The 27,081-nt window shown below is 47.5% G+C and overlaps 1 protein-coding gene across 4 annotated transcripts in view; it reads left to right on the top strand.

Moving 5' to 3' along the window:
- Positions 1–27,081, top strand: part of CTIF (cap binding complex dependent translation initiation factor) — a 150,506-nt gene that overhangs the window by 68,464 nt on the left and 54,961 nt on the right. For all 4 annotated transcript variants that reach the window (XM_027724323.2, XM_027724322.2, XM_027724324.2 and 1 more), the window contains one exon: positions 13,596–13,672. In XM_027724323.2, coding sequence (XP_027580124.1) covers positions 13,596–13,672 — 77 coding nt within the window. The remainder of the gene's footprint in view (positions 1–13,595; positions 13,673–27,081) is intronic.

Genomic DNA, 27,081 nt, shown 5'->3' on the forward strand with positions numbered 1-27,081 from the left:
CACAGCCACCAAGGAACTAGCATGCGTAGATGCAATTGAAATAAGGTTTAAAAGCCCATATGAAAGGACATAGAAGGGGAAAAAAAAAAACCAAACCCAAACCAACCAACCAAACAAAACAAAAACCAACCAACCAACAAACAAAACAAAACTCCAGTCCTGCAGGTTTCCTTCTTCTTCCACCAGAAGTGTCCACCAAATGGCTTTTCAGATTAACACGTGCAGAGAGACACATCCAGGGGACAGGTTCAAGGGGGCTCCTGCCCTGGGAGGTGAGGGCTGGGGGAGCTGTGAGTTTCTGCTGGAGCTGTAAGGAGTGTCTCCGGGCTGGGAGTTGTGTACAGTAGGAGCAGTCATCAGCCTTGTCTTACGTGCGCCTTGTCTCACTGGTTCGGATCGCTTCCCCCGTGGAAACCATCAAGAATTTCCGTTATTTCCTTTCCTGAGGCTTTGTTTGGGTGGGGATTTCTGGAAGGTATTTCACAGGCAGGTATAATTAAAGAAAGACATGCTCTGCCTGGAGGCTTGACAAGGCTTCTTTAAAGTCAGGCCTTCAGCATGGTGGCAAAACAGAAACCGTTTGTTGCCTGGCCCGATGGAGGGGAGGTCAGGGAAAAGGGGGAACTAATCAGCTGGGAATCATCCCAGTTAAACGCTGCTCACCAGGGTTAAGGCCCTTATCCAGCAAATCCTTGAAATATGTGCTTAATTTTAAGTCCCCCTGACTTCAATCTGTTTACTCTTGTGCTTAACTTTAAGCATGTGCCTAAGTGCTTGGCTGGCTGTGGGCCAAGGCAAATAGTAGACTTAGGAGCAGATTCCCATAAAGTAGATGCTTTACTGGACTGAAGTTCCGTGGGACAGCCCGGTGTCATAGCAGGTCTGGGGTGGTGGAAGGGGACAGTGCTGTGTATTCCAGCTTGGTCAAGTTATTCAGCATTGGGTACCACAGACCTGGGGCTGTGCATCCAAACAGTGTAGTCTCTAAACAGGCACCTGAATTTCAGCATCTGTATTGCTCTGCTCTGAAGACATCAGCCTCACCTGTAGCCTTCTGTACACCACAAACAGACTCTTGGAAAAATACTTTTTTTTTTCCTCTTAATTGAGAGAAAGGAACATGTTAGTGGAGGAAAATAATCTTGATTTTATCATCAGAAAAGGAAGGAGAACAGATTTTATGACCTGACTAATAAATCTTCATAGGAATTTGTGTGACTGCATTAACACAACAAAAAGGACTCCTGTATTAGCCCAAGCTTTTATAATGGCTTTATCTTCTTCTTTCCTGTTCCAAGCTAATTCCTGAAAGCCTTCTTTTAATCCCCCGTTTTGCTCATCCAGCCTGGACTTCTTAGAATGGCAGTGGGCTTTTTTTCTTTATATTTAATCTACAAATGACAGCGCTTAGAGCTAATAACTGCAGACGTGGCACGCACGAAAATGAAAAGCCACCATCAGAAAAGAAGATCTGTGTTTTTTGAAAACACCAGTACCAGGGGTTAAGGGAAATCTGCAGCTGGAACAAATACAGCACTCGTCTAACTTCCTCAATAACTCTGCCGGCGGAGCGGGCAGTTGCCAGACGAAGGAAGCGTGGTTAGCCATCGAGTCTTTGAATGCAGCTCCATTTCCCCCTCAAACCCATGGAATTTATATTAACCTCCAGCTTTTCTTAGCTGGTGGGAATTTTTTTTTCTTCTTTTTTTTTTTTTTTTTTTTGCTTGAGGAAGAGCCTTGCTTTTGTTTCTTTGGTTTGCAGGAGGAGCGGAGGAGACGGTTCTGCTCCTCGTGCCGCGCTCCTGCTGGCGGAAGGCCATGGATGTTAAGTGAATAATTTCTGGCAGTGATAAGGAGAGAAAGGCTGAGTCTGCCAAGCACAGAGTCACAGACATCTGATGACTTGTTTTTGGGAAAGGCAGGCTTGAGAGATCCCGGCCTGCTGGATTGTCTCTGATCCCAGCAGAGATGCACGGAGGAGGAAGGGCCCCATGTGCCTTTAGCATCTCGTGCATGGGTGTATATGAAGTGGGCAAAGAGCAATATCATAGGATTGAAGAATGGTTTGGGTTGGAAGGGACCTTAAAGTTCATTTTGTTTCACCACCCTGTCATGGGCAGGGACATCTTCCATCTTCCAAGCCCCATCCAACCTGGCCTTGGACACTTCCAGGGATGGGGCAGCCCCAGCTTCTCTGGGGAACCTGTGCCAGGGACTCACCACCCTCACAGGGAAAAATTTCTTTCTAATCTAATCTAATCTTAATCTATCCTCCTTCATCTATATGAGAATGCCAGCGAGGTTGTCTAAAACCACTTCCAGTGAAATACTTGTCTACCTAATTTAAGGCCACAGGAGAGCTATCCAGGTGAGTGTGGAGTGTATCTTTTGCATCCTGGGTCTGCTGTAGGGTTCCTGTGTGACTTCAGAGCCACTGTGAAGGCATAGCACCTGTGGGATGCTTATGGGTTTGGCGCTGATGGTGATGGGCTGGAGTCCTGGGCAGAGAAGGAAGCCGGCTGAATGGACACAGGAGATGTGCTGGTTGCCAAAATTACCATCTCTCTGCTAACAAGCAGTTTGATGTCCACTTCTGAGTTGCTCATCACACAGGGCATCTCCAGTTTTTTTTCTGCTCATTACCCATACTGGTCTTTGTGGCCACTATCTCAGACCCTCTCCAGCTTCTGGAGCTAAGCCTGTCATACAAGCCCAATCCTGCCAGCTAGGAGGGCATCAAGGAGATTAGAAAGCAGTTGAAAAAGCTGTGATGAGGAGGGACAACAAGACATCCCAGTAAGCAAGGTCTTTAGTGTTGGTCACTTAACACATGAAAATATATCCAGGAGCTGTGTTGGTCTGTTGAGTTTTGATGCTGATTCTTATGGAACTGTAGAATTGTTTAGGTTGGAAAAGACTTCTAAGATCATCAGATCTTACTGTTAACCCATGTTTGCCAAGCCCACCACTTAACCATGTCCCCAAGTGCCACATCTACAGGTCTTTTAAATCTCTCCAGGGATGGTGACTCCACTACTGCCCTGGGAGCCTGTGCCAGGGCTTGATAACCTTTTCTGTGAAGAATTTTTTCCTAATATCCAATCTCAGTCTAATCTTTTTTGTTGCTACTTGGTTCTGATGAAACACCTGAAGGTGTGTCCTCGTGACCAACGTGAAATTAATGGAAGAGGCTTCACCCAACACCTGGCAGTCAGTACAAAAGTAGCTGTAACTTATGCTTTCTCTGGCAGGAAAGCTGATGTTTGAATGATACCACTGTCTTTGGAGTTGTCATGGTTGAGGTTCAACCTTTGCAAGATACAGTAGAACGGTCACGGCCATCTTCCTGCCCGTCCCATAGCAACTCTGGATAGGAAAGAGTTTTTCAGGACTTTTTTTTTTTTTTTTTGGTGGTGATGCCAGATCCATTCCCAGGTGCCACGTTTGGACACTGCTGTAAAGCAGCTACAAACATACTTTTCTTACTCGTCCTTGTTTTACCGTTTCAGAGTAGCCTGTGGCTCTCAGAGGTCTCCAAAACATCAGTGAAAAATCACCAGTGTAAATAATATATGATGTGATATGATTGATAGTCTGTGGCCAGTGCATCACGTTTTCTGTGCTTTTCCCTGCATTAAAACCCATTGCAGCAGGAGGGATCTTAGATCCTGGAAGCATAAAAGGAAAATCCTGGGAGGGATCAGGTGGATGCTCAAAAAGCAGTTTCTTCTACCCGGGTACAGACTGGCAAGGAGAAAGTCAAACCCTTGTGTTGCACAGCCCACAGTCCCATGAAGGAATGGAACTTTTCAAAGGGAAGAAGAAGGCTTTTATAGGATTTGCACATTGGGGTATTTTCCAAGCTGGGGTGGCTGAGACATGGGATCCTTGCTTGCTCTCTCTGGGCTGAACTAGACTAAGCAGCGACTTCAGAGAGGGGAAAAGACATCTCTTTGTGGTGTAATCCTGGGGAAAGTGCATTGGCTCTGTCTTCAGCCAACTGTGAACAGGAATATCTGTTCTGGGAAAATGTTTCCAGCACAGTACAAGGGACTTGGAGAACTAAAGGACCATGCTTCAGCCACGGAGGTCTATGAGAATGGTCCACTGGTGGACCAAGACGGGCTGCCACCACCATGACCCTATTCAAGTTGATGCCAAAATTCCCCTTTGCTTTGGTAGCACAGTGTATGGATCACAGTGTTATGGATAATGGCAAAAAATGCTCGTTTAGTTATTAACTATTGCTGGCGATCTTAGGGTGTTGAAAAAAGTTCACGCACTTGGAAGGCATCCAATGGGAAGTGCCAAGGGCTGAGCAGTGAGAAAGTTCTCCTGGTGCCTCTGGATCTACCAGATGTTGAAAGAAAAGGCAAGCCACCTCTTGTGTGCAAAGCTGTGAAGTTGTCACTCTGTAAATAAAGGGGTTTTGTTGCCGTTGCACTGTCCCAAATCCTGGGAGCTTGCATGATCTGAAGTTCCTTCAGGCTGAAACCCCAGTCCACCCAAGAGCAGATTTTTGAAGGCCTAGTTCTGGGGCATTGCACAGATGGACATGGAAAACACGGTATTTTGTTAACAAGTAAGGATGAAATGAAAATATATTCGGATACAGCCCTTACCACCTGCCAGGAGCGATGCTGAGGTTGGAGCACAGCTGGGCAGAGGAGGCTTGTGCCAACACAGGGGTTTGCACAGAGATTCAGCAGCTTAGAGGTGACCTGGGCTCTGGTCCCAAACTCCCTGAGGTCCTGTGGGGTCTGTTTGTAGGTCACCTTAAAAATTATTGGAGGAGACCCCCGTTCTGCCTGCAGGTCTCTTCCTCGTGACACCATCCACCACGATGGAACAGTGGGGAGGTGCTGAGGGTGGATGGGGATTGAAGGAACCTCCTGCCATCTCACCTGCCTGCTTCAGGTACCAGGTACCAGGAAAAACCAGGCTGGGGAGCATGAAAAATATAGAGGAAAAGCATATTTTAGAGAAATGCGAGGTCCCAGAGGGACCGAAATAGCTCTAGTTACAAATATTCCCATAGCAACCTCATAATACTTTTAATTCCCTGCTACAGCAGTTCCTCCCTCACCCCCAAACTAGTGCAAGCCAAGGAAAATGTAGGAAATGCTTTTCAGAGTAGAGCAGCCCTTTTTCAGGATGAGCTTGGGCTACCTGGACAGGCTGCAAACCAAACAGCCTGTCTTGGTCTCAAGTCATGGAGGCAGTATTTATTCCCAATAGTAGCTGAAAAAGGCTCCCTTTTCCAGGGAAAAGCAAGCCCAGGTCATCAACGCGATTTATTTTAGTGATTCTTTAAATATTCTGCATTTAAGGACTCCAAGCAATGGTGTGATTATATCTATACTTACTGGATAAATGTATTTATTTATGGATGGGATGCTTTACTGCTGACAGTACAGTTTGTTTTTAGGCCTGACCAGGGTAGAGGAAATACATACAAATAAACAATAAACCTAAACAACACTAAAATAACATCAGTTAAAACAATTAGAGTTACTTCCACTTGCAAAGTATTGTTCCCATTTTGCTATAACATGGGAAAAACTCCATTTCCTAAGTCAGCTCGTAACTGATTTGGGATTTGCGGATTCTGGTAACAAAAGGGGATTTCTTTTGTCTGTTATTTATACTCTTCCTATGGCACCATGTGTCTGCGTTGGAGTGTCTGGAGCACCCTGTCTCAATGCAGCAGTGTCTCCAGCCTGTCCCCATCTCCGTGGCTTAGCTGGGCCTTGGTGGCACTGGCTGGGCTTTTCTTTCTGCCCATCCCGGTTGTGCTGATGTGTGTACGTGTGTGCTTGCAGAGGTCGTTCCTCCTAGGAGACTTTGTCCTGGTTTTTAAAGTTTTATTATCTCTGAGTTATGTATAATTCAGGAGCTTAGGGGCCGAGAGTTAAAAATAGACCCCGGAAAACTCGCTGTGAGTAATCAGCAGAAGGCATTGAGGAAGGTTCAGGTTATGTTTCACTTGGGATGCTTTGCCTAATTATTCTAATGCTTTAATTGCATTTGCATCCTTCACCCCGCACAGGGAGTTTCATACTGGGTTGTTCTGCCATTCTCTGAGTCTTTTGTGTCATCCCAGAGCTGGATGCAGAGGGATGAGGTGGGACAGCTTAGCTGCTACCAAGTGTTTAGTGCCATTTTCAGTGCTGTCTTCCCTCTAGCTGTGTGTCTGCTCTCTGCCAGGAGCCAGTAACAAACACCAAGGAGAGGTGATGGGAAAACAAGGATCTAAATTATACTTTTTTGGGTCTGGGACTGCTTGTGTAGAGTCTGTAAGTCATGAAAACACCCTTCATTCTGTGAGAGGGACTGTGTATGCCAGCATTAACACTCAGCAAGTGGAAATCCAGGAGGTTGTGTCCTTGGGGTTCTGTGAGAGGGGAGAGCCCTCTAGGAAATAGTGCTTGTATTTTTAATGATAACTGAAGAGTGATATTTAGCTGTGACAGTCCTGATCACAGCCACAGCTGTCTCCTCTCTGTGCTCTCACTGGTTTTTTTTGGGGGGGAGAGAGTCTCCTTCAGTGTGCTCATCACTGAGGCAGGTGTGCTGCAGCTACGTGCTCAGCCTTTGCTGGCAGTCTGTGATTTATAGTGTACCCCCCAAAGATGCAGTTAATCAGGAAATCCTCCAAACTAGGACATCTCCCATGGAATGACTTACAATCATAGAATGTCCTGAGTTGGCAGGGACCCAAAATGATCATTGAGTCCAACTCCTGGCCCTGCACAGGACACCCCAGCAATCCCACCCTGTCCCTGAAAGCGTTGTCCAAATGCTCCTTGAACTCCTCTTTGAGGAATGTTGCATGATTCATCAGGCAAGCACATCCTACTGTTGAGGTCCCTTCTCTACCACAGGACTTGTTGGATCAGTGGTGGCAAAGCTGTGAGAGTTTTGCTCATTTTCCAACTCCTGGGTGGCTGGAAGCTAATTCCTCTTTGTCATCCCTATAGTTTAATTTAGCCCTGGCTCCAGTGACTGAGAAGAAGGTGTCTTCAAAGGTTATGGGACCCATGTGTGCTGTGTTGTGGGTGAGGAAGGATGGGAGAGCCACAACCATCAAGTGTTGTAAGGATTTACCTACCCTTTATCCTGTGTGAGAAGTATTTTGTAAAACTGTTTTTTCTATTCCATGGATGTTGAGCACCAACTGCTTCCTTATTCAAAAGCAACTCTTATTGTAAGCACCTTCCAGGAAAAAATGAATAGCTTGCAATTTGAAGGAACAGATTTATCACTTACGTTTTAGCAGAGAGGAAATAATTTCCGTGTGGCTTCCTGACAGTGTTTGGTGTCCTTCCATGGCCTCCAGACCAGGTCAAGGCTTTGGTTTGTGCCTCAGCTCTCTCCTTTCAAGAGGTAAAAAATTCCCCTTGTGTGAGAGAGGAGAGTCCCCTCATGTGGCAGACCAGAGCCGTGGGAATTCCTGGAAGGGGAAGAGGCAGGTGGCCTCTGAGGAGATAGCTCTGCTGGAATTGCCCACAGGACTTACAGATGTTGATATATCATTGAATCACAGAATTACAGAAAGGTTTGGTTTGGAAGGGACCTTAAAGCTCATCACTTTCCAATGCCCCTGCCATGGGCAGGGACATCTTCCACTAGAATCACCTCCTAGAAATGCTGGCCTTGGATGGGTAGAGGTGATGGGGATGCTGCTGGTGTGGAGGTGTTATTCATGTGCAAGGGCATACCTGGGATGGTTGTACTGAATATTGGCACATTCAACCCCACAGGCACCAGGATTGTGGGACTGGCACACATATTTAACTTTAATGAAAGTTAAATGTATCTGCAGCTCTGTGCTGTCTCAGACTTTCCTGCTGTGGATAATCCATCCTATAGGCAGATGAAAGCCTTATCATGGGGTGTTGCATTTCACTGGGTTGGTTTCTGCTGATCATGTCTGGAATTACAATATATTTATCTTTTTATGCTCCCTCCAACCTTGGTATTTCTGTTGTTGCCTTTGCACAGGTAGATGGGGTGTCTTCGGGGCTGCTGTGATCCCGGCCCCACCTCACCCTTCCCACTCCCCTGGAAAATAAATCCCACCCTGAACTTTGTGTGCCATAAAACCCAGCGAAACTCTCAGCTCCTACCTCAGGCCTAATAACCTGTTTGTTCAGTTCAGGCCTTCTGCAACCATTTGTTTAAGATAAGCGAGGGCGGATGTTTCTTGAGGGCACAAAAGGCTCTTCAGATAAACCTCCTGCGGACTGATCCTGTGGAGTGGTCGGATCATTTCTCTTCCTTCTCTCATCAGCAGAATTTTTTCCCATCAGTCCAGTTGTTTTTCTCAGCTTTTCGTTCACACTCAGGGTTTCAGTGTTGCTGTTTCCAGTTCAGGCATCTTCACCTGCTTGACCATCACAGGCTAGGAGTGTTTATGGAAGGGACTGAATAAGTTGGTGTGAGTGAAGACGGTTGTTTTCTGGGGTGTTTCACATCTGAAAGTCAGGATGTGTTAGACATGAAGACTGTGGGGATGAAGCAATGAACCTGAACATCTAGTGGCCTCTCCAGTCTTTGTGAAACACCCACAAGTTCAGGCACCTCAGGCAACTGGTGCACTTCAGAAGTGGAGAAGGAGGGAGGGTGCAGATTGGTCCCAGATAGGACCCTCCCTTTTGTAAGGCAGTTGTTGTCAGATGCCAGAGGAGTTGCTGTCATTTGCTGCCTCAGGGTGGTCACAGAAGAACCAGGGACAGAAAACCCACACACACCTCATTCCTGTTTATCTCCCTGTGGCTTGGGAGTGTTCATGGATGAGGGGATGAGGGGCTGGATGTGTCTCGGCCATGTGTGCTGCCACTGAGACCCCCATGCCCTGGGCTGATCCCACAGCGTGGGCAGCAGAGGAGGGGGGGATTCTACTCCTCTGCCCCATAGGTGAGACCCCACCTGCAGACCCCACCTGCTGTCCAGCAGCAGAAGGACATGGAGCTGCTGGAGAGAGTCCAGAGGAGGCCATGGAGATGCTCTGAGGGCTGGAGCCCCTCTGCTCTGGAGCCAGGCTGGGAGAGCTGGGGGTGTTCAGCCTGGAGAAGAGAAGGATCCAGGGAGACCTGAGAGCCCCTTCCAGTACCTAAAGGGGCTCCAGGAGAGCTGGAGAGGGACTTGGGACAAGGGCTTGAAGGGACAGAACAAGGGAATGGCTTCCCACTGTCAGAGGGCAGGTTTAGATGGGATACTGGGAAGAAATTGCTGTCTGTGAGGGTGGTGAGGCCCTGACACATGCTGTCCAGAGGAGCTGTGGCTGCCCCATCCCTGGCAGGGATGTTGGAACTAAATGGTCTTTAAGGTCTCTTCCAACCCAAATCATTCTAAGATTCTACCAATTTACCATCACCAGTAAAAGAGGCAAAGCTGGTGCCTTCCTCCAACTTCTCCAGATGATGCTGCTGCAAAGGAGGCATGAGAAAAATGATAGCAAAGCTCTTTCTTTTAGCAGGGTAGCACTAAAGCCAGCCATTTCCCTCCTTTGTTCCTGCCCCTCTTCCTCCTGTCACTCCCAAACCAGTATCCTGCAGGTTACTGGGCTGAGATGTGGGGTGGGATCAGGAGAGAGATGTTGCTGGAGAGGGGCAGGTTTCCATGCGGGAAGAGGTGAAGGTTCTTGGATTGCTGCAGATTGCCAATGAGATTTTGAAAGCTTTATATTTGTTCTTTCATTAAAATTTGATGTAAGTGGGTCTGAGGCAGCAGAGAGGCAGCTGCCAGCTTTCTGGATTACCACAGGCAGGTGGACGGGGATGGAGGTTGGACAGACGCCTTCATAAGGAAGGTAAAGCACAAAAATGGTGCACATGGGCTTCAGACCCGCTCCCTCTGACCTCTGTTTGCAGCAATTCCAGTAGGTGACAGAGTTCCCTTGGTGTGTGCTAGCTGGCCATGTGACAGTCACCTAAGCTTGCCAAGTATCACCTTATCCAAGAGTTACTTTCCCCAGAAAATCTAACAATGTGTATGCACGTCACAACATAGCTATCTCTTGAGAACAGGCCCAGGGAGCAGACCATTCCTGAACAACCTTTCTTTTCCAGAGCTTTTGGCCTTTCTTGCTGGAGCATGTATGTTTATGATTTAAATTGGAACGTACGTGCATTAGAAGTCTCATGGGCATCTCAGGTTCTGCTCCAAGCTTCCCACCATGTAAACCACAGAGTGTTTAGCTCCAAAGTTGAAAATTACCCCTGTTAGCAATCCTTCCTGTGACCATGGGCTGCTTGTGCTTTGCTTTTCCCACACCCCGCACTTCCAGAACAAGCATTCTGAAATATTGGTTTGTTACCTTCTCCAGCCACCTGCAAATAAATACCAAAACAAAACCCATGTGGGAAGGAGACCAAGGGCAATTTTGCTGCCCACTGAGGAGTTGCAAACCTGCCTCTGAAAACCATGAGCACCTGAGTTTGATGGTGCCTGTTGCCCAGGCAGGAGCAAAAACCGTCCCTCTTGTGTGGGTCTTCTCACAGACTCATTGCAGAGCAGAGGGTGGTTTTCTCCCTTGTGAGACATTTCATTTCAGAAATGTTCGGAGATTTTGGCTTTAAAAGTACGTCTGCTGAAAGGTGCATTTCAGATCCACATTGTCCTCAGTGAGCTGGCTCTACTGAAGGCACTTCCACTGCTGTCTTGCACAACCCGTGGTGGGGAACAGCCTCGAGACAAGAGCCAAAGCTCTCACTGTTCCCTTGAGATTCAGGCCTGTCCCCACCCACCCATCACCTTTGGTCTTCTCTGGCCACTCTGCCCTCCTTACAAGTTGCTGATATTTCCTTTTACATCAGCTCGCTGCACAAAAAAAGTCAACTTTTCTGCCTTCCAAATTTAGCTCTGTTTAGGCACCAAAATAGACAAGAGTAGGATCGGTGACTGTTTTTTTCCAAAACATTGTCTCATGACTAGGACTGAGGAAGGGAACTGCTCGGCAAGAGAAGGGAGACATTTGGTTTTCCTAACGGGGACATGAAGTTCTCCCGTGTTCAGGCACTGGCAGTGTCCAGGAGTGCTCCTTGGATTAGGAGCTTATTCCCGTGCAATTAATTCGTCTTTCATCCCATTGGCGTCAGCTGCTGGTAGGTCGAGGTCTGAGGAAGCACAGGGATTCTCTGCAAGGAGGACATGTGGGAATGCACCACTGTACACACGGTTTCTAGTTGGAAAGAGCAGAGACTTTAATGAGGGCTTCGGAAATTGGTCCTTGTGTTATGCGGAGATAGTTTCATTTTTCCAAGGTAATTGTATTTGCACGTGTGTCTGCAGTGAAGCTTAAATTCTTAAAAACGCCCCAAGCTTTAGCCTCCTGTGGTAATACAGCATTAGAAACAACCTCGCTGATTATTGCACTATTTTTAGCCTCATTTCCTAAACTATGTGGCTGATGTGTTTGGGCTGTGTGTATCTCCTCCTTCCCTTCCTTTTCTCGTTGAGTTTGGTATCCATTGGCCAATTCTAAGTAATTTTTCACAGGAACAGAGGTCTTGGTGATATTAAGCCCCTCCTGTGCATTCAGTGAAAATGAATGATTGGGAAAATAAGTGGCGAGGAAGACTCAAAGCACAGCCCTCAGTAATAAAGGTTCAATATGAGTAACCCGGTCTTGTGGAAGTTCTCCTTGCCCGTGGGAGGGGGGTTGGGACTGCGTGATCTTTAATGTTCCTTCCAACCCAAACCATTCTAGGGTTCTGCGATTCTAAGCTATTATAGAATCCTAGAATATCCTGACTTGGAAGGGACCCACAAGGATCATCAGGTCCAGCTCCTGGCCCTGCACAGGGCAGTCCCAACCATCCCACCGTGTGGTTCACCACTAGACCCTTCACCATGGTCATAGCCCTCCTTTGGACGTTTTCTAATAGCTTTGTATTTTGGCTTGGTGAGTTCTGTATTGGCTTGAAGTCTTGAGGAGCAAAGGCGTCCAAAGGGGAAGGCTCCAGCTGCCATGGGAGCTGTAGGGTTGTTGCAATGGCAGTTTCTCCTGGCTTTTTGCAGATGGTCAGGATGGATGGTCACAGTTAACCCTGATGGTCTTTGGCTCAGTGGTGCCTCTCAGGCCTGCATGCCTAAATTCATTGTCATCCCCAGCAACCTCTCTCCTCCGATTACGTCTTCCACCAGAGAAACTCAAAATATTATTATCTCAGTAACCACTACAAAAATGAACTGTAATTTTTTAAAGGCTCTTCGTGCGAAGAGAGAGGGACTTTTTTTTGAAGTCGGTGTGTTATGTTGTCATGCCAATGTCACAAAGCCGCTGTTCAATGAGACACATCCCCACCCAGCCCTTGCCCTTGCCCAGGCTGCTCCCTCATGGCCCCTCATGTGTGGTGATTCACCAGCAGCGGCTGGAGCTCCAGGCCGAGATAGATTGCGATGGAAATAAAAGGAGCGACTTTTACAGGGCTTTTATTGCCAGCTGGGGAAGTACAATACTGCATAAATAAAATTCATTATGGTTATGACAGTTCTGTGGTCCCTGGAAAATAAATAACACTTTGCACTTATGCAGGGCCTTTCATCCAGGAACCTCGGAGCTCTTCACGAGCATTAACAAAGCCTTGTCATGCCCATAGTAGGATGGCAAATACAGCATCCCACTTATCAGATGAACATACCACGTCAGAGTCGGCACCTTCAGTGGAAAGAGGACACTGGAAAGACAGCAGCTGGAGTTACACACAGCTCTTCCACTGCCTTGGCTTAGAATCAGAATCGTAGAACGGCTTGTATTGGAAGGGGCCTTAAAGATCATCTTATTTCAACCCCTCTGCCATGGGCAGGGACACCTTCCACTAGACCAGGTTATTCAGAGGCCCCTCTAGTCTTGCCTTGAACAATTCCAGGGATAGGAAGTCCACAACCTCTCTGGGCAACCTGTGCCAGGGCCTCACCACCCTTATAGTAAAGAATTTCTTCCTAATTCCTAGTAAAGAATTTCTTCCTACTATCTAATCTAAATCTGTCTTCCTTCAGCTTGGGCTTGGGCACATCATTTAACACATCCTTGTCATCTCAGTTTTTTCCAGTAAGATGTATGCCACCTGTCCTTTCCGTGGAATTGACTTGTTCATGGTGGGCAGGCTCAGCAAGGTGCTCGTGTTGTGGTTGTTCCCTTCCTAACAGCACAAGAGCACAGACCTGCCAGCTGTGTCCTCAAAAGGATACTGAGACACACATTTTTACAGCTGGGTTTTGGATAAATATACGAAGGAAACAGCCCAGGGAAAGTGGGTGGCTTGGGTGGACCAGAGTTGTGTGTAAAGTAGGTGAATTCCCTGTCAATGGTGTATACTTGGATTTGTACAGACATGATCCAGTTATTTGCCCCGTGTGGTTTCTCCCACGCAGAAACTGCAGGTAACTTCATTCCCTGCTCTTTGAGGGCCCTGAGAGGGTACAACAAGTCTGGGTTTTCCAGACCCGCTTTTGTATGGGCTGGGATTTTGTAAGGATGTTTTACCACGCTCACATGTGGGTGCACAGCTCTGTCCCACTCTGACCCCTTCCGTGCCGATGCCTCCTGTCTCTTGGAGCTGATTGCTGCTTTTCCCTCTGTTTTGCAGGGTTACCATCCGTTGCCTCATGAAGCTGAAATCGCACACACCAAAAAGCTGTTCAGAAGGAGGAGAAACGACCGGAGGTAGGTGAAACCTCTTTCATGTTTTTTTAATCTTTTCTTCCTCGCGCACCTTCCTCCACTGTCTCATGGACTGTCTTGAGACAGGGCTGCTGTTGAGCAGCTGTCAGCACTGGATTAATATATAAACCCTTATTTGAGCACTGACATCCTGAAAATACAGTCTATCCATCCCTCTGGTTTGTCTTTTAAATCTGGAATATGTCCTATATTGCTCCAGGAGTATCTTGAGGACCTTCTCTTCCCCTTGTAATTATTCCAACATAGCCAGATCTCCTCACTTGTAAGAGGCATCTGGCAAGTTATTATCTGTTAAAGCTTGAGTCCTTGGGCTTTGCTTTCTCTTTTTTTTATTGAAAAGCAAAATTTGTTGACTTTCAGGGTCACCTGAAAAGTGGGTATGGTTTGGTTAAGAGGGGATTGCAGTGAGCCTCATGTGTCTGTCTGTGGGAAGGAGGGGATGTGCTAAACAGGCAGCTGAATTCCTTTGGCATTGGCAATTTCAATCCATTGAGTTAATTTAATAGGGTCCATTGGATATTTAATTGTGTAAAATGCATATTTAATTATTGGAGGGCATCTAGAGTCCTTGATATGCATCGTGACTATGGTTAAATGTGAAAATAAGCAAGGAATGAGGGAGGTAGTTACTACATGTAGTAACTTTATTTCTGCTGACTTTTTCTGCTGTGGCTGAGACAACACATCCAGGGTAACAAGGCATTTCTAAAACCAGGGGTTTGTTTGCAAGGTGATTCAACAGGAGGAAAAGTGGCCAATGTTTTCTCTGAGAATGAAATCTGTACCTGAGCTGTCACAAGAGGAGATTTTCGGTGAAGTCCTACAGATACCTAATAGCAGTTGGAGTGTGTCCTCAGATCGCCCTATGGCTTCTCAGAGCAGCCATGGTGCAGTTAACCCTATGCGTGGTTTGGTTTTCCCAAATTTTACCAAGTGACCAAAAAAAACAGCTGAATAGAGTTTTCTTAGGCATACTAGAAACATTCCTCTGTGGGGCAGGGCGGTTCACGAGCAGCGAACTGTTTTTCCTCTTCTCTTTGGGGCTCCCTCCTTTCCTCTTGTATGCAATTTAAAAGACAGGTTAGTCTTGTGATTTAGGGGGGGAGTGGGAAAGGTCTCATTTCGTCTGGGTTGCAGCCCTGTGATCACCAAAACGTGGTTAAAATCAAGCTGAAGTCTGCTGTGTTGCAAGAGTTGGTTTACTTGAAGCACTGGGCTGGGCTCCCTGAAAATCACAGTGGAGGTTGGAGCATCCTGCTCCCATCTCACCTCACTAGGTGGGTCTTCCTCTGCCATCCAAAGAGTGCATGATGCTTTGGGAGAGGAGACCTTCAGAGCCACGTGGTCTCCTGCCTGAAGTCCCATGACCAAAGCTGCAATGAACCATGGAACTGCGTGTTGGTTCTTCCCTCCCATCCGAAAAAACAGCCACTTGGAGGGATCACTCCAGGTGTGCACTTTTTCTTTCTGGTCCCTTCAGATAAACCATCAGCAGACAAAAGCATTCAGCCCCTCAGGGCCTCCCTGCCTCTTACACAGATGTCAATGAGGGATAGCAAAAGAAACTGCCTTGGGCTGGGGTTGGAAGATCACGGGGTGAGATACAGCCCAGACCGTAGCACTGGGATAATATCCCGGGATGAGAGGAAAAAGGCCCTAAAACCCGACTGATCCAGCATCATTCTGGAGGAGACATGGGGTCATTTCAGCCCTCAGCAGTCACAAATGAAATAAAATGGAAAGAACACGCAGTCCTGCAGGAGTAGTCAATGCTTAGACAGAAAAACATATTTATTTTAATTCCAAAATGGTAGGAAGCCTGTGTAGAGGAAGCTGGAGTGAAAAAGCAGTCTTTTAAATATTTATTTGAAAGGATAAGGCATGATCCCTTCCCCTAGACTTCAGCTTGGAACCTCAGCAGCCTCATTCTCCCCATGACACATTGTTTGATGCTGGGGTTTTCAGGGTCCCCTTGTCTCTGAGGTGCATTTGGGACTAGGAGTCCTTCTAGTGTCACTTGAGTTGCCTCAGAGAGGACTTGCTCCTTAAAATTGATTTCTAGAAGTAAGTTAGGTCTCAGAATGGTCATTTTATGTGAAAAACAGGATGGAAATAGGGGATGGGAAAGGCTAGGAATAGGGGGACAGAAAAAAAGGGAATAGGAAAAAAAAACAGACTGTATTGGAGCACAAACAGACTACAAAGCTGTTCACACTTCATTGCAATGCTATTATCTTAATGTCTGAGGTGTCGTTCTCAGTAGGGGGTGAGGAGCAGGAAGAAAAGCTTAATTTCTGGTCTGGTGGAGCCATACAGGTGACATAAAAATCCCTCAGGGTGAGATGTTATGGCAGGAAAAAAAAACAGGAGATACAGGCTTTCTGTTTTAAATCTTATCTGGATATGGAGGCACTCAAAATTGCAAGATTGTGGATTGGGCATCAGAGGCAGTGAGGCTTGGGAGAGGCTGAGCAGGGCCATTTGGTGGTGGTTGGGTTGAGAGGGGGGTTAGGAAGCAGCTTGGGATGCCTGGCCCCAAGGGAAGAAAATCTGGTTTCTTAGAAAGGAGGAGAAGGTACTTTAGAAGGCACCACTCTTAGAAATGGGAGCAGCCAAGGGCGGGAGTGGGGTTGACATGCAATGGATTTGCAAGAAGAGAAGAGGTTGTCCTGCTAAATTGGTTGAAAGCAAGTGTGGCCTCACTCAAAGTCCTGGCCACACCTGGGGCTGGTTTTCATCAGGCAGCTTTTCCCCTTCTCCTGAATGTGGTGAGCACCCCAGACCCCACCAGCAATGCCTTTATGTGGTTCAAGGGCTCTCCCTGCCCAGGACTTGTCTCATCCAAGGTTGACAAATCCCAAGTGATGGATGCCTGGTTGGCGTCCTCCTGTGAGCAGGAGTCACACAAGTGTCCATCCAGCTTTGGGTCGAGGTGTCAACCCCCAGTTTGACCTCTGCCCAGCACACAGGTCCAGCTGGCCTTGCCTGGTTGTAGCTGACTTTCGAGTTGCCTGGATCTTTATATAAAACAGCTATTATAAAGAAAGCTGATAAAGCACATTAGTACCCAGAAATCTGTCTGGTTTTTTCCAACTGGTCTTATAAATGACAGCAATTCCCTCCTAGAGCGTGTGTGGGCTTCTCACTCCTCTGGCAGTGACATTCAGAAGGGGACATGTCTTGGACCAGTGAAACACCGTTTGTTCCTCATGCTGATGTCCGGCCCTGCTATAAATAACCCCTGTCCCTGCTTCCTTCGCGTCACCTTTCCTCGGGAAATGCTGTCACTGCGTTGTGGAGGAGCACAGCTCACTTACCCTGAGGTCTCTGTCATGCACCTTTCCCTCCCCTGGGGAGAAGCAACCCTATGGACATGCAGCCATAGCTCACTCCTTGCATATGTGCTGTTTTTACCTTCCACAAGTCATTTTTTCCCAGAGAAGCTGTGGATGCCACAGCCCTGGAAGTGTTCCAGGCCAGCTTGGATGGAGCCCCTGAGTAACCTGGTCTGGTGGAAGGTGTCCCTGCTTATGGCAGAGGATGGAACTGGATGGTCTTAAAGGTCCCTTCCAACCCAAACCAAACCAGTCTGGGATTCTGTGATTTTTCCCTGGATGCATACCTCATTTGTTGCATAAGACAGGGATGAAGAGGGAATTAGGTGTTATTTAAAAAACCTGGATGCATTTTCCATGACAGCAGTCAACATCAGAGCCCCATCTGATGGAGGGTTTGGTTGCACAGGGCATTGTAAAAGCTTACAGGAGGTGGTGAGGTCCTTGCTGCAAAGAGCTTGTAATCAGGGCAGGGAAACGAGGGAGGGGTGCTGCCCTCCCCACCTCTCCTGGCAGAAATCCCACACCTGGTGTGTTCTCTGTTGGCTTAGAGTCACGAGGTGTGACTGCCATCTCCTGATGAGGGAGATGGAGGGCATCACCACTTGCTGGGACCATGGAAGGAGAGCGGCAGGGGCAAGTTTTTTCATACATGTCCAAAGGCACCAAAAACCACTTGGTTTGACCTCCCATAGGGAACCACCTCTAGGGAAGGAAGGAGTTTTCCTGGGTGGTGGTAGGACCTCTCCTGCAAGAAAAAAAGTAACCTGGGATATGGGGCACAACAGACCCATTTCTCAGGTCCTCTCCTCTGACCTTTCCCAGCCCAATGCCTCCCTGCTAGCAGAGCACACAAGCTGTACTGAGATGTGGTCTCCTTGGGCCACTTAGGGCTTAGTTTGGCTCCTTGTTGTTCAAAAAGTTCCCAAAGCCACCATTTCTTAAGTATCCGTTGAAGCATTGCAAGTCAGCTTTGTGTTGTACAGGGTTCCTTCAGTTCCTATGACATCCTGGTATGATGTGTTTTGGGATGGAGGGTCCCGCTGGGTGAATCCTTTGGCCTGGAAATGCACAAACAGAGGCTTGCACCAGCCTTATAGGAATGATAAAAAACATTGCTCAATTTAGATAGGATTTACAGGGAATACATGGAGTTGCAACAGGTTAAGACAGGTGAGTTTGTACCTACATCTTGGTCTTCTGATTGAAGGTAGCGAAATGGTTCTGTGTCACCTGAGAAAGGGAGACAGTTTTTCTGAGGACCAGGAAAAGGTTGCTAGGGAAGTCCTAAAGAGTTTGTGCCATTATAATCACATCTTGTGGGACTCAAAAGTCAAATCAGGCTGAATACCTTACGAAAAGGAGATCCTCAGGTGTGCATACATACTGGCTGCTACCTCACAGGGCTCTTGGTGGTTCTTGTCTATGGACAAGGACAGGAGAGGATGGCAGAGGGAAGGACAGGGTCTGTGAAAGGATGGAGTAAAAGCCTAAGAGTTAATCAATTCCCTCTCTACAAAAGGTATCTGAATTCCTCTTTTCAGTAAAAGAAGTGGGAGTCCCTTGTGCTTCTTCTGTGTAGCTGGTGTGTCTGCAGGCTTTGGGGTGATTAGAGCCAATGAGGGGTTGCCTGTCCCAGCCAGGCAGGTCATGCTGGGGACTGTGACCACCTCAGGTAAAGGACTGTGACATGAAGTCACCCTTAACTGTGATTGAGTTTTGTGTCATCTCCTCCTTCTCCTGTTGGATGGGATTTTAAGAGGGGTGTTTCTTCACCTGGGAAATCCATCCTTCATAAAGCCCTTGCGTGGCGAGCTGGAGCAGAAATCTGTGTAGGTTCTCCTGGCTGATGTATGGGGAGAGGGGCTGGGAGCAAAAAGGCTTATGAGCTCCCCCCATCTCCCTTCAGTGTGTGCCAAATACTTACAGCTTTCGACCACAGGATTACAGAAATGTCCCCAGGTTTCCTCTTGCATTGACTGAATTTATTTACTTCCTACCGTCAACTTGGCTTTACACTTAAACGATCAGGAAAAAACAGTCTGTATTACTGTTTTTTTGTGTGTGTTGCTTTCTGGACTTAATTAGATTCAGAGCTGGGGGAGGCAGAAATATCCTCCTTCCCCGGAGAGCCCCGGGTGGCAGCCAGGGACGGTTTCCTCTTCCTGAAGCAGGAGGGTTGTGTAAGCACCGCTGACCGTCCCGCTCACGCCCACGCCGAAAACCGGGTTATCTGGGGTGAGCACATGGGGTGGGCATCCCTGTCCTGACTGCCCAGTCAGAGCCTGAGCTGCTGAGAAACCTCCTGGGGCTCATCCCAGCCAAGCCATGTGGCCCTGGCCTGGGTCTTACATGGAGGTGAGCGTGGTCCTGCATAGGGGCAGCCCAAAGGACGGTCATGGCGGGCTCGGGGCCAGGCAGGGAACGTCCCATATCCGTTGGCGGCTCCACTGAGGAGCGTAGGCAAGCTGTGATATATTTCTTTTCCCATTATATTTAATTTTACAGACCCTCAGGGACACTCAACCACCTACAGTGATTAGTTCGACTGATTAAGCTGCTTTTCCTCTTGTGGCAAACTCCTTTTGTGAAGGGTTTTCAATAGCCATGCTGCTCAGGACATTGTTCCTGTACAATTTCCTTTCAAAACACCATAAAGGGCATTCTACCACTTCACCCTGTTGTAAAACATCACAGGAATCAGCTTGGCCCAGCTTGCTCCTTCGAGGGCAAGATCTCCTCATTCAGGGAGAAGATACAGGGTCAGGTGGGAGCTGCAGCACCACATAATGCTGGAGGGAGGTGGAACCATGAGCAAGGGGGATTTAAGATGAAATGAGATAGAAAGCAAAAGTTCGCTGCCTTTTTTCTTTTTTTTACTTTATGTTTGTTAGTATGAGGATCCAGAGTCACCCAGGGAAGTGAAGGATAAATAAACTTGAAGGCTCAGAGAAGGAAATGCTGCTTCGCACATGTCGGCTGTTTCCAGCAGAGGCTGAGGATACTCTCGAGATACCCAGGGGTGAAGGGTGCAGGGGGAGAAGGGCTATTTCTGTTGAAGAAACATGCTGCTGTGAGCAGCAAGCAGATAAAACAGGCCATTTAATTTAGACTGGAAGTCAGAGGAAGGTCTGCCTTGGTTGCCACCAAGGAAGAAACAGAGGTAGGGAACTGAAGGGAGTTGCAGTGACACAAAGTCCTTCCTCCCTGTGTTTGTAGTTACTCACATACCCTCTCATGAGGCTATTGCGTAGGTCTGTATGAAGACCTGGTGTCATTTAGATCTGATTAGTCCATCAGCTGCTCTTTGGTTAAGGTGATGATGGAGCAGGGCAGAGATGGCATCAGGAGGGGTCAAGCAGGAGCCTTTCCAACCCGCAGAGCCGCGCTGTCCAGACGTGCTGGCATCGCCCTGCCCTGCTGCCCTTCCTTCCAGGCGTCGAGGAGAAGGCTCTGCCAGGGGTCACAGCACTGGGACTGCACTCCTGGGAGGAGGTTGTTCAGAACAAAGCCTGCACCAGGCTCCCCATTGAAGGAGCAGTCCTCAAATAATAAAAAGCCACCTCCTGACACCCCGAGGGCATGCTGCTGGAGTGACTCAGCCACAGGTGGAGCTGCTGGGTAGCACTGCAGCTTCTCGCCAAGAGGGACCTCTTGGAGGTGAGGTCTGGAGGTTCTTTGGCTCCATTAGCACCTTCTGCTGCCTTTACACTGTGGCTCAGTAAACAGGACACAGCATGGCAAAGGGTAATGGCTTTAAACTGACAGAGGGCAGGTTTAAATTAGGCATTATGAAGAAATTCCTGGCTCTGAGGGTGATGAGGCCCTGGCACAGGTTGCCCAGAGAAGCTGTGGCCGCCCCATCCCTGGAAGTGTCGAAGGCTAGGTTGGATGGGGCTTGGAGCAACCTGGTCTAGTGGAAGGTGTTCCTTCCCATGGCAGGAGGTTGGAACAAGCAGTCCAAGGGAAGCACCAGTAGCAGTGAGGTTGGTATTTATCATCCATCAGGGAGCTTGTTTTGCCTGTCACCCGTGTCTTAAGCTGTGGTGGGGTGAGTAGAGGTTTTCCACCCAGCTGCTCTTGTTTCTGCCATTGTGAGCAGCACTAAGACCTTGCAGACTTGAGGGTGTCAGTGAAAATATGCCCAGCCGTGAGTCACCCCCAAAGGCAGATGGTTGCAGCTCCAATCCTGCTGGCAAAACACACCATGGAAGGCGATGACGTGTTTACAGCTCCTTTCCTGATGCTAGCAATAGCTAAAAGGATTTTACATTTTATGTAATGCAGGGAAAAGGTACTTCTGTAAACACCAGAGACCTCTGTGGCCCAATACTAATGTAAAGAGAGAGATAAACTTTTGTGAGTTCAACAGGACATGCTCCACATGAGCAGGACTTGAGGACATGCATGTCTATTACCATTCTCCAGATATGCTCGGTCTTCCTTGTGTGTCCAGCTAAAGACATGGTGCAGAAGGGTTAAAACATACTCATCTAAGCAAATTTAATCCTTTCCTTTCATTGTTCCTTTCTTTTTAATGCCAGGAGGCAGTGGCAGGAGCAAGCCGGGTGCGTTTCCCAGCTGCAGGGTTGCCACCTCTCTATTGAGAGTGGCTTTGTCATTACATAAAAACTCTGCAACACAAGACTTTTTATTCCCTATTTTTTCACAATCTTGGTGACCTCAGTGACCCCTGTCCTGCAGACTAAATTTAACCTGAATTGCCAAGCTGCCAGTAGACTTTATGGCATCAGGAGGCTTTTGCAGGTTGTTTTTCTCCATCTCTGCAGCTGATTGAAAGACTTTATATACCACCGGCAAAACATGTTACTGTTATGAAACCTCAATAGAAACGCAATGGCCTGCTGGATAATCCCAGAGTCTTATGATGTTGCTTCACAAAAAGCAAAATAATTGGTCCAGCAAAAAAATCCGGGAGAACTTCAGTGTTCCCTTGTGGAGGGATACCTGATTTCGTCAAAACTCTGTATTTTTAGATAACTTGTTCCTGTGTGGCACGGGGGGCTGATCTGGAGGTCAGTGAGTTGTTGTCATCAACAGCTCCTCACAAGTGTCCAAGGCCAGGTTGGACGGGTCTCGGAGCAACCAGGCCTAGTGGAAGGTGTCCCTGCCCTTGGCAGGGGGTTTGCAACAAGATGATCTTGAAGGTCCCTTCCAACCCAAAACACCATGGAATTCTGTGATTTTCGTGAGCATTAGGGAATGGGGAACAGGAGCTCATATTGCCTGTACAACTAGAGGAGGTTAGGAGAGTAACCTACTCTTAAGTCAGAGGCTTTGGTGGGGGAACATGGGAGACCTCATTTCAGCTCTCACCTTTATCAGGGACTGCTGGGCTTCACCTCCATGATCACAGTTGCTATATCAGGTGCCCTAGCACAGCTTGAAATCCATGCAAGGAGCGGGCAAACACCAGACCTTTTGAAACCAGCACCAGAATGGGCCGGAAGCCAAGCAAGATGCTATAAAGCATCTCCAATGTCACTACCATCTGGATCCTACCACATGTCCATGGCTATGTTGACCATATATGAACTGGAGGCCAAAGTTCCTGTTATGCTCAGAGGGGATGTGTTCAGTGAAGTTTTGGAGGATGCTTCACCCCCACATTAGTCTGGCCATCTTATAGAGAACAGATTTCCTTGCTTTATTTTGCCTTCCCATGTTGACCAGAACCAAGGAAGTCTGAAAAACAAAGAGCTGTGGGAGGAGTTGAGCCAAACCACCTCACACTGGAGGAAGCGCCGGGACAGGGATTTGTTTCTGGGCTCTCTTCAGCAGGAACAAAAACTTCAGACTGGGGATTCTGATCTCAACTGACACTGAGACCTTCATTACAAGGGCATGTAGTGACAGGACAAGGGGGAATGGCTTCACACTGACAGAGGGCAGGGTTAGATTAGATATTAGAAATTCTTGGCTATGAGGGTGTGAGGCCTTGGCACAGGTTGCCCAGAGAGGTTGTGGACTCCCCATCTCTGGAATTGTTCAAGGCCTGGTTGAACAGGGCTTGGAGCAACCTGGTCTAGTGGAAGGTGTTCCTGCCTATGGTAGGAGGTAGAAACAAGTGATATTTAAAGATCCCTTCCAACACAAACCATTCAATCATTCTACAATTCCATGATCCCATTCTCTCCTGTCTCTTGAAGGGGAAAACCCTTCTCAGCCAAGGAAAGCAAGGGTATCCACCTAGACATTTTCATGCTCACATAGAGTACTGTCTTGGTTCTTCTTGAGAAGCTTTAGGGCAGCAGTCTCCACTTCAAACATTGCCATGCCATTCTGGTGCCTGTAGAAAATGTGCTTGTGTTTGTACCTGGGAGACACACGTGGCTGATGAGATCCCTCACCCCTGTTTAGCTGAACCCCTTTCTGAGGCTGCCAGAACAAGCCCCTCTTACCCATCCCCTGGGGAGGCTGACCTCAACAAGGTCTACCAGCCAAGCTGGCTGGGTGCTGCTGATGAGCAGGAGTTAGCACCAGTCACTGGTGTTTCAGCAGCCTGGTTGAGGTGTGTAGTAGCCTCTTTTTGCCCTTGTTTTTTCATAAACAGCTGTCAACAGAAATGTTGTCATCACAAGCTGAAGGGTTTAGCCCCGAGCCCCTTAAAGTCTACTAATATTTTCATTCCAGTTAACAATTTGCACCTTCTAGAAGGTTTCTTCCGGAAGAGAGCTGGTGGGTGGATGTCCAGTTGATGCATCTGGTACATCCTAAGGCAGGAACTGGCTGAACTGGAGGGGTCTGAGGAGATGGTGGTATCAGGAGGTGCGTGGCTGCAATGCTTTTGGCCCTTCCATTTCAGGGAGAACATGAACTGAGCCAAACCCTTGGGATTTAGTGGGATTTTGGCAATGTGGTTGATGAGCTGTACTCAGCTGTACCTAAGTTGTGTTATGGATGTATATGTGCATAAATATTTATGCCTTGATGTGTTTTTGGCACATGAAATCATGGGAGGATCAGGACTGGACCCTAAAGCACTGTGGCTTGTAGTCCTATGTGTGAATTTTATTCTAGCTTATTCTAGTGTATTTGAAGGACAGTATTAGTTTAGTTTATGTGAAAATCTTCTCATCTGCATTGACTGTTATCTAATTCTGAGTTCTCAGGCATCATCTTCTTGTCCACTATTTCATGTCTTATAAAAAAAAAATGGTTTTACCTCTTGCTTACCTTCCTTAATCTTTTACTGTGTGCTTAAAGATGCAGATATACACACATGTGATAGCAGGATATACACACATATAACCAATCTGTCCCGGTATCTTGTCTCAAAAAATGTTTTCTCAAGGGGACTTCGCGAAAGGAAATCTCCACACGTCTTCCCACAAACATCCCATTGGCAAGTCAAGAGGCTGGGGTCGCCCTCACGTGCATCCTCTTCAGGCCAGGTAGTTTTTGTGCTGGAAAGATTGTTAAGGGAATCCCAGCTCCATCACTCAGGAGCACGCCATGCAAGGCATTTATTTGAAAGCTCTCTACAAGAAGCTGACAGCCCGCATTCACGCGATTTTCGTGCTGTCTTGGAGGGGTTGCACTGTTTCCAGAGCCACTCCCTTGCCAATCTATTCATGGCCAGCGCTAGGGCTACTTTCACAAATAAAAATAGTCACAGGGATGGCCCTCACCCTGGACTCGAGGATTGCAAGTTATTTTGGGTGAAGGCGAAGGTGAACGTGTTTTACGGCTGGCATGAGCGTGTCGGTTTTAAGGCTGTGAAATTTTGGAAGAGCCTTAGAAACCCATTCCCAGAGGTCAACATGACAAAGCTCTCCTGCTGAGAGAGTGAATAGAAATGAGTTCATAATTACAGAGTATAGTAGCAACACATTTGCTTTTTCACCGTTTTAATTGAGGTTTTTCAGAAAGGAAGAGAACTTAAAACAATACAGAAATGTCTTTTGTTCTTTCAGGGCCATTTACTGAGGGCTTTGCAGTGAGAGGAGAGGATGTTTATTAAAGAAAGCAACAATATTAAGACGTTATTTTAGGGCCAAAGGGCCATTCCTAGCTGGAACAAAACGAAATGTTTGACATGGACTGGATACTTACTGACAATTAGCATTGAGCTAAATAATTTGCAGTGTATTTGCTGAACTTCTGTTGGAACAGAGGAAAGAGAGAGGAAGGGAAGGAATTGAAGAAGTTGAAACACCCCTTTCCTTCTCAGTAGGATTTCCAAATCAAATTAATTAGATTTAACAGCACATGGTTCTGAACCTTGTGCAGCATCTTGAAGCAGCATCTGGAAGTCAGGGGTTTATCCTCTTCCTTATGCTCCTGTCTTGTCCATGCCCTCCTGGGAGCTGATGGGGTTTACTGGAGCCACCACAGGGACTGTCTTTGTGGGTGCAGAGGGAACATCCCAAACTCAGTGGGGATGTCACAGCCACCCATGCTGAGCAGGTTGCAGAGGAGTTGAGCCGGCTTAGTGGTTGCTATGAAAATCTACCTCTTCTCCTGAGCAGACTCAAGACCAGTAATTTTTTTCTTTTTAAGGACAGAAGTAAGTCTGGTGGTGTACTTGCCTGCAATGATGAACAGCAATACTAGCATCTGGATAAATCATAGTGTTTAGAGTGTAATGATCAAAAAAACTCTTCTAGGCAACTGAAAGCACCTAAGCAAAGATGATAAAATAATAGTTGCAGTTCTGCTTAAGATTCAGAAACTTTGCACTGGTAATGAAGGACAGGTCATGTTTTCAGGAACAACTGCACTAAAGGTGCATCTCAGAAAACAATCATAGAATAGTTTGGGTTGGAAGGGACCTTGACAATCATCTCATTCCAACCCCCTGCCGTGGGAAGGGACACCTCCCACTAGACCAGGTTGCTCCAAGCCCCATCCAACCTGGCCTTGGATACTTCCAGGGATGGAGCAGCCACAGCTTCTTTGGGCAACCCATGCCAGGGCCTCACCACCCTCACAGACAAGAATTTCTCCCTAATATCTAATCTCAACATGTGTTCCCGTAGTTTAAAACCATTCCCCTTTGTCCCAATCATAGAACACCTCCAAATAAAAGGATCCCCTAAGGATCAAGTCCAGCTCCCTGCTCCTCACAGGACTGCCTACAACTAAACCATATGATTAAGAAAGCTGTCCCAGCTGAAGCTGAGCATCCTCAAGAGCGAGGTGAAGATCTCCTTATTGGAATGATGGTCCTTTACAATGAGTCTCCTCACGGGTTAAGTGTTCATAGCCATGACAGTCCCAGCAGCTGGTACTTGCTGCGCCTGCCTGAGCGGAGCCGGCGGCCTCACGGCTCAGCCCAGGGGTTTGTTACCGGCAAACAGTTGAGAGACAGATCGTCGTTTCGGTTTGATTGTCTCCGACATCACTGGGAGCTGTTACACTAAATTAATTCTCCGGGCTGCGAGTCCCCAGGGGAAAATATCGTCTCGGCGGTTTGCTCCTAGAAGGGCTCAGCTGGGTGATTGTGTTACTGCGGCCTAATGAATTACGGCGCGCGGGTAATTGCCCACGTGTGTGCGCCGCCGGCCGTGCACGCAGCCCCTCCGCCCAGCCGGGAGATAACCTGCTTTACCTGGCGTCTGCCGTTCTGCCCTCTGTCAGCGGAGGGGCAGGAGTTTTTAATTTGCACGCTAGGCGTACTGGGGCTGGCTCGGGAGGTCCGTGAGAGAAAGAGGAGAGATGCGACGACGCCTTACGCGAGACCAGGTGACCCCAGGAGAAGTGTGAGAAGAACAGGGTAGGCACACAGCGCTGCTTCCCAGAAGTGCTCTCCTCTTCTTAATGGTTGAACTCAATGATCCTAACGTTTCTTTCCCCTTTAAGTACTGAAACGCTGCACTAAGGTCTCTGCAGAGCCTTCCCCAGGCTGAAAAACCCCAGGTCTCTCAACCTTTCCTCACAGGAGAGGTGCTTCAGCTCTCTGAGCAATTTTTTTTTTTGGCCCTCCACCCAGGTTTGCCATCTTTATAAAATCTGACCTTCATAAAATTTGACCTTTGTAATCTTTATAAAATCACAGAATTACAGAATGGTTTGTGTTGATAGGGACCCTAA

Source organism: Pipra filicauda, unplaced genomic scaffold (genome assembly GCF_003945595.2).
Source record: "Pipra filicauda isolate LSUMZ 115617 unplaced genomic scaffold, ASM394559v2 scaffold128_size5466820_pilon, whole genome shotgun sequence".
In the NCBI taxonomy this organism is placed as follows: domain Eukaryota; kingdom Metazoa; phylum Chordata; class Aves; order Passeriformes; family Pipridae; genus Pipra; species Pipra filicauda.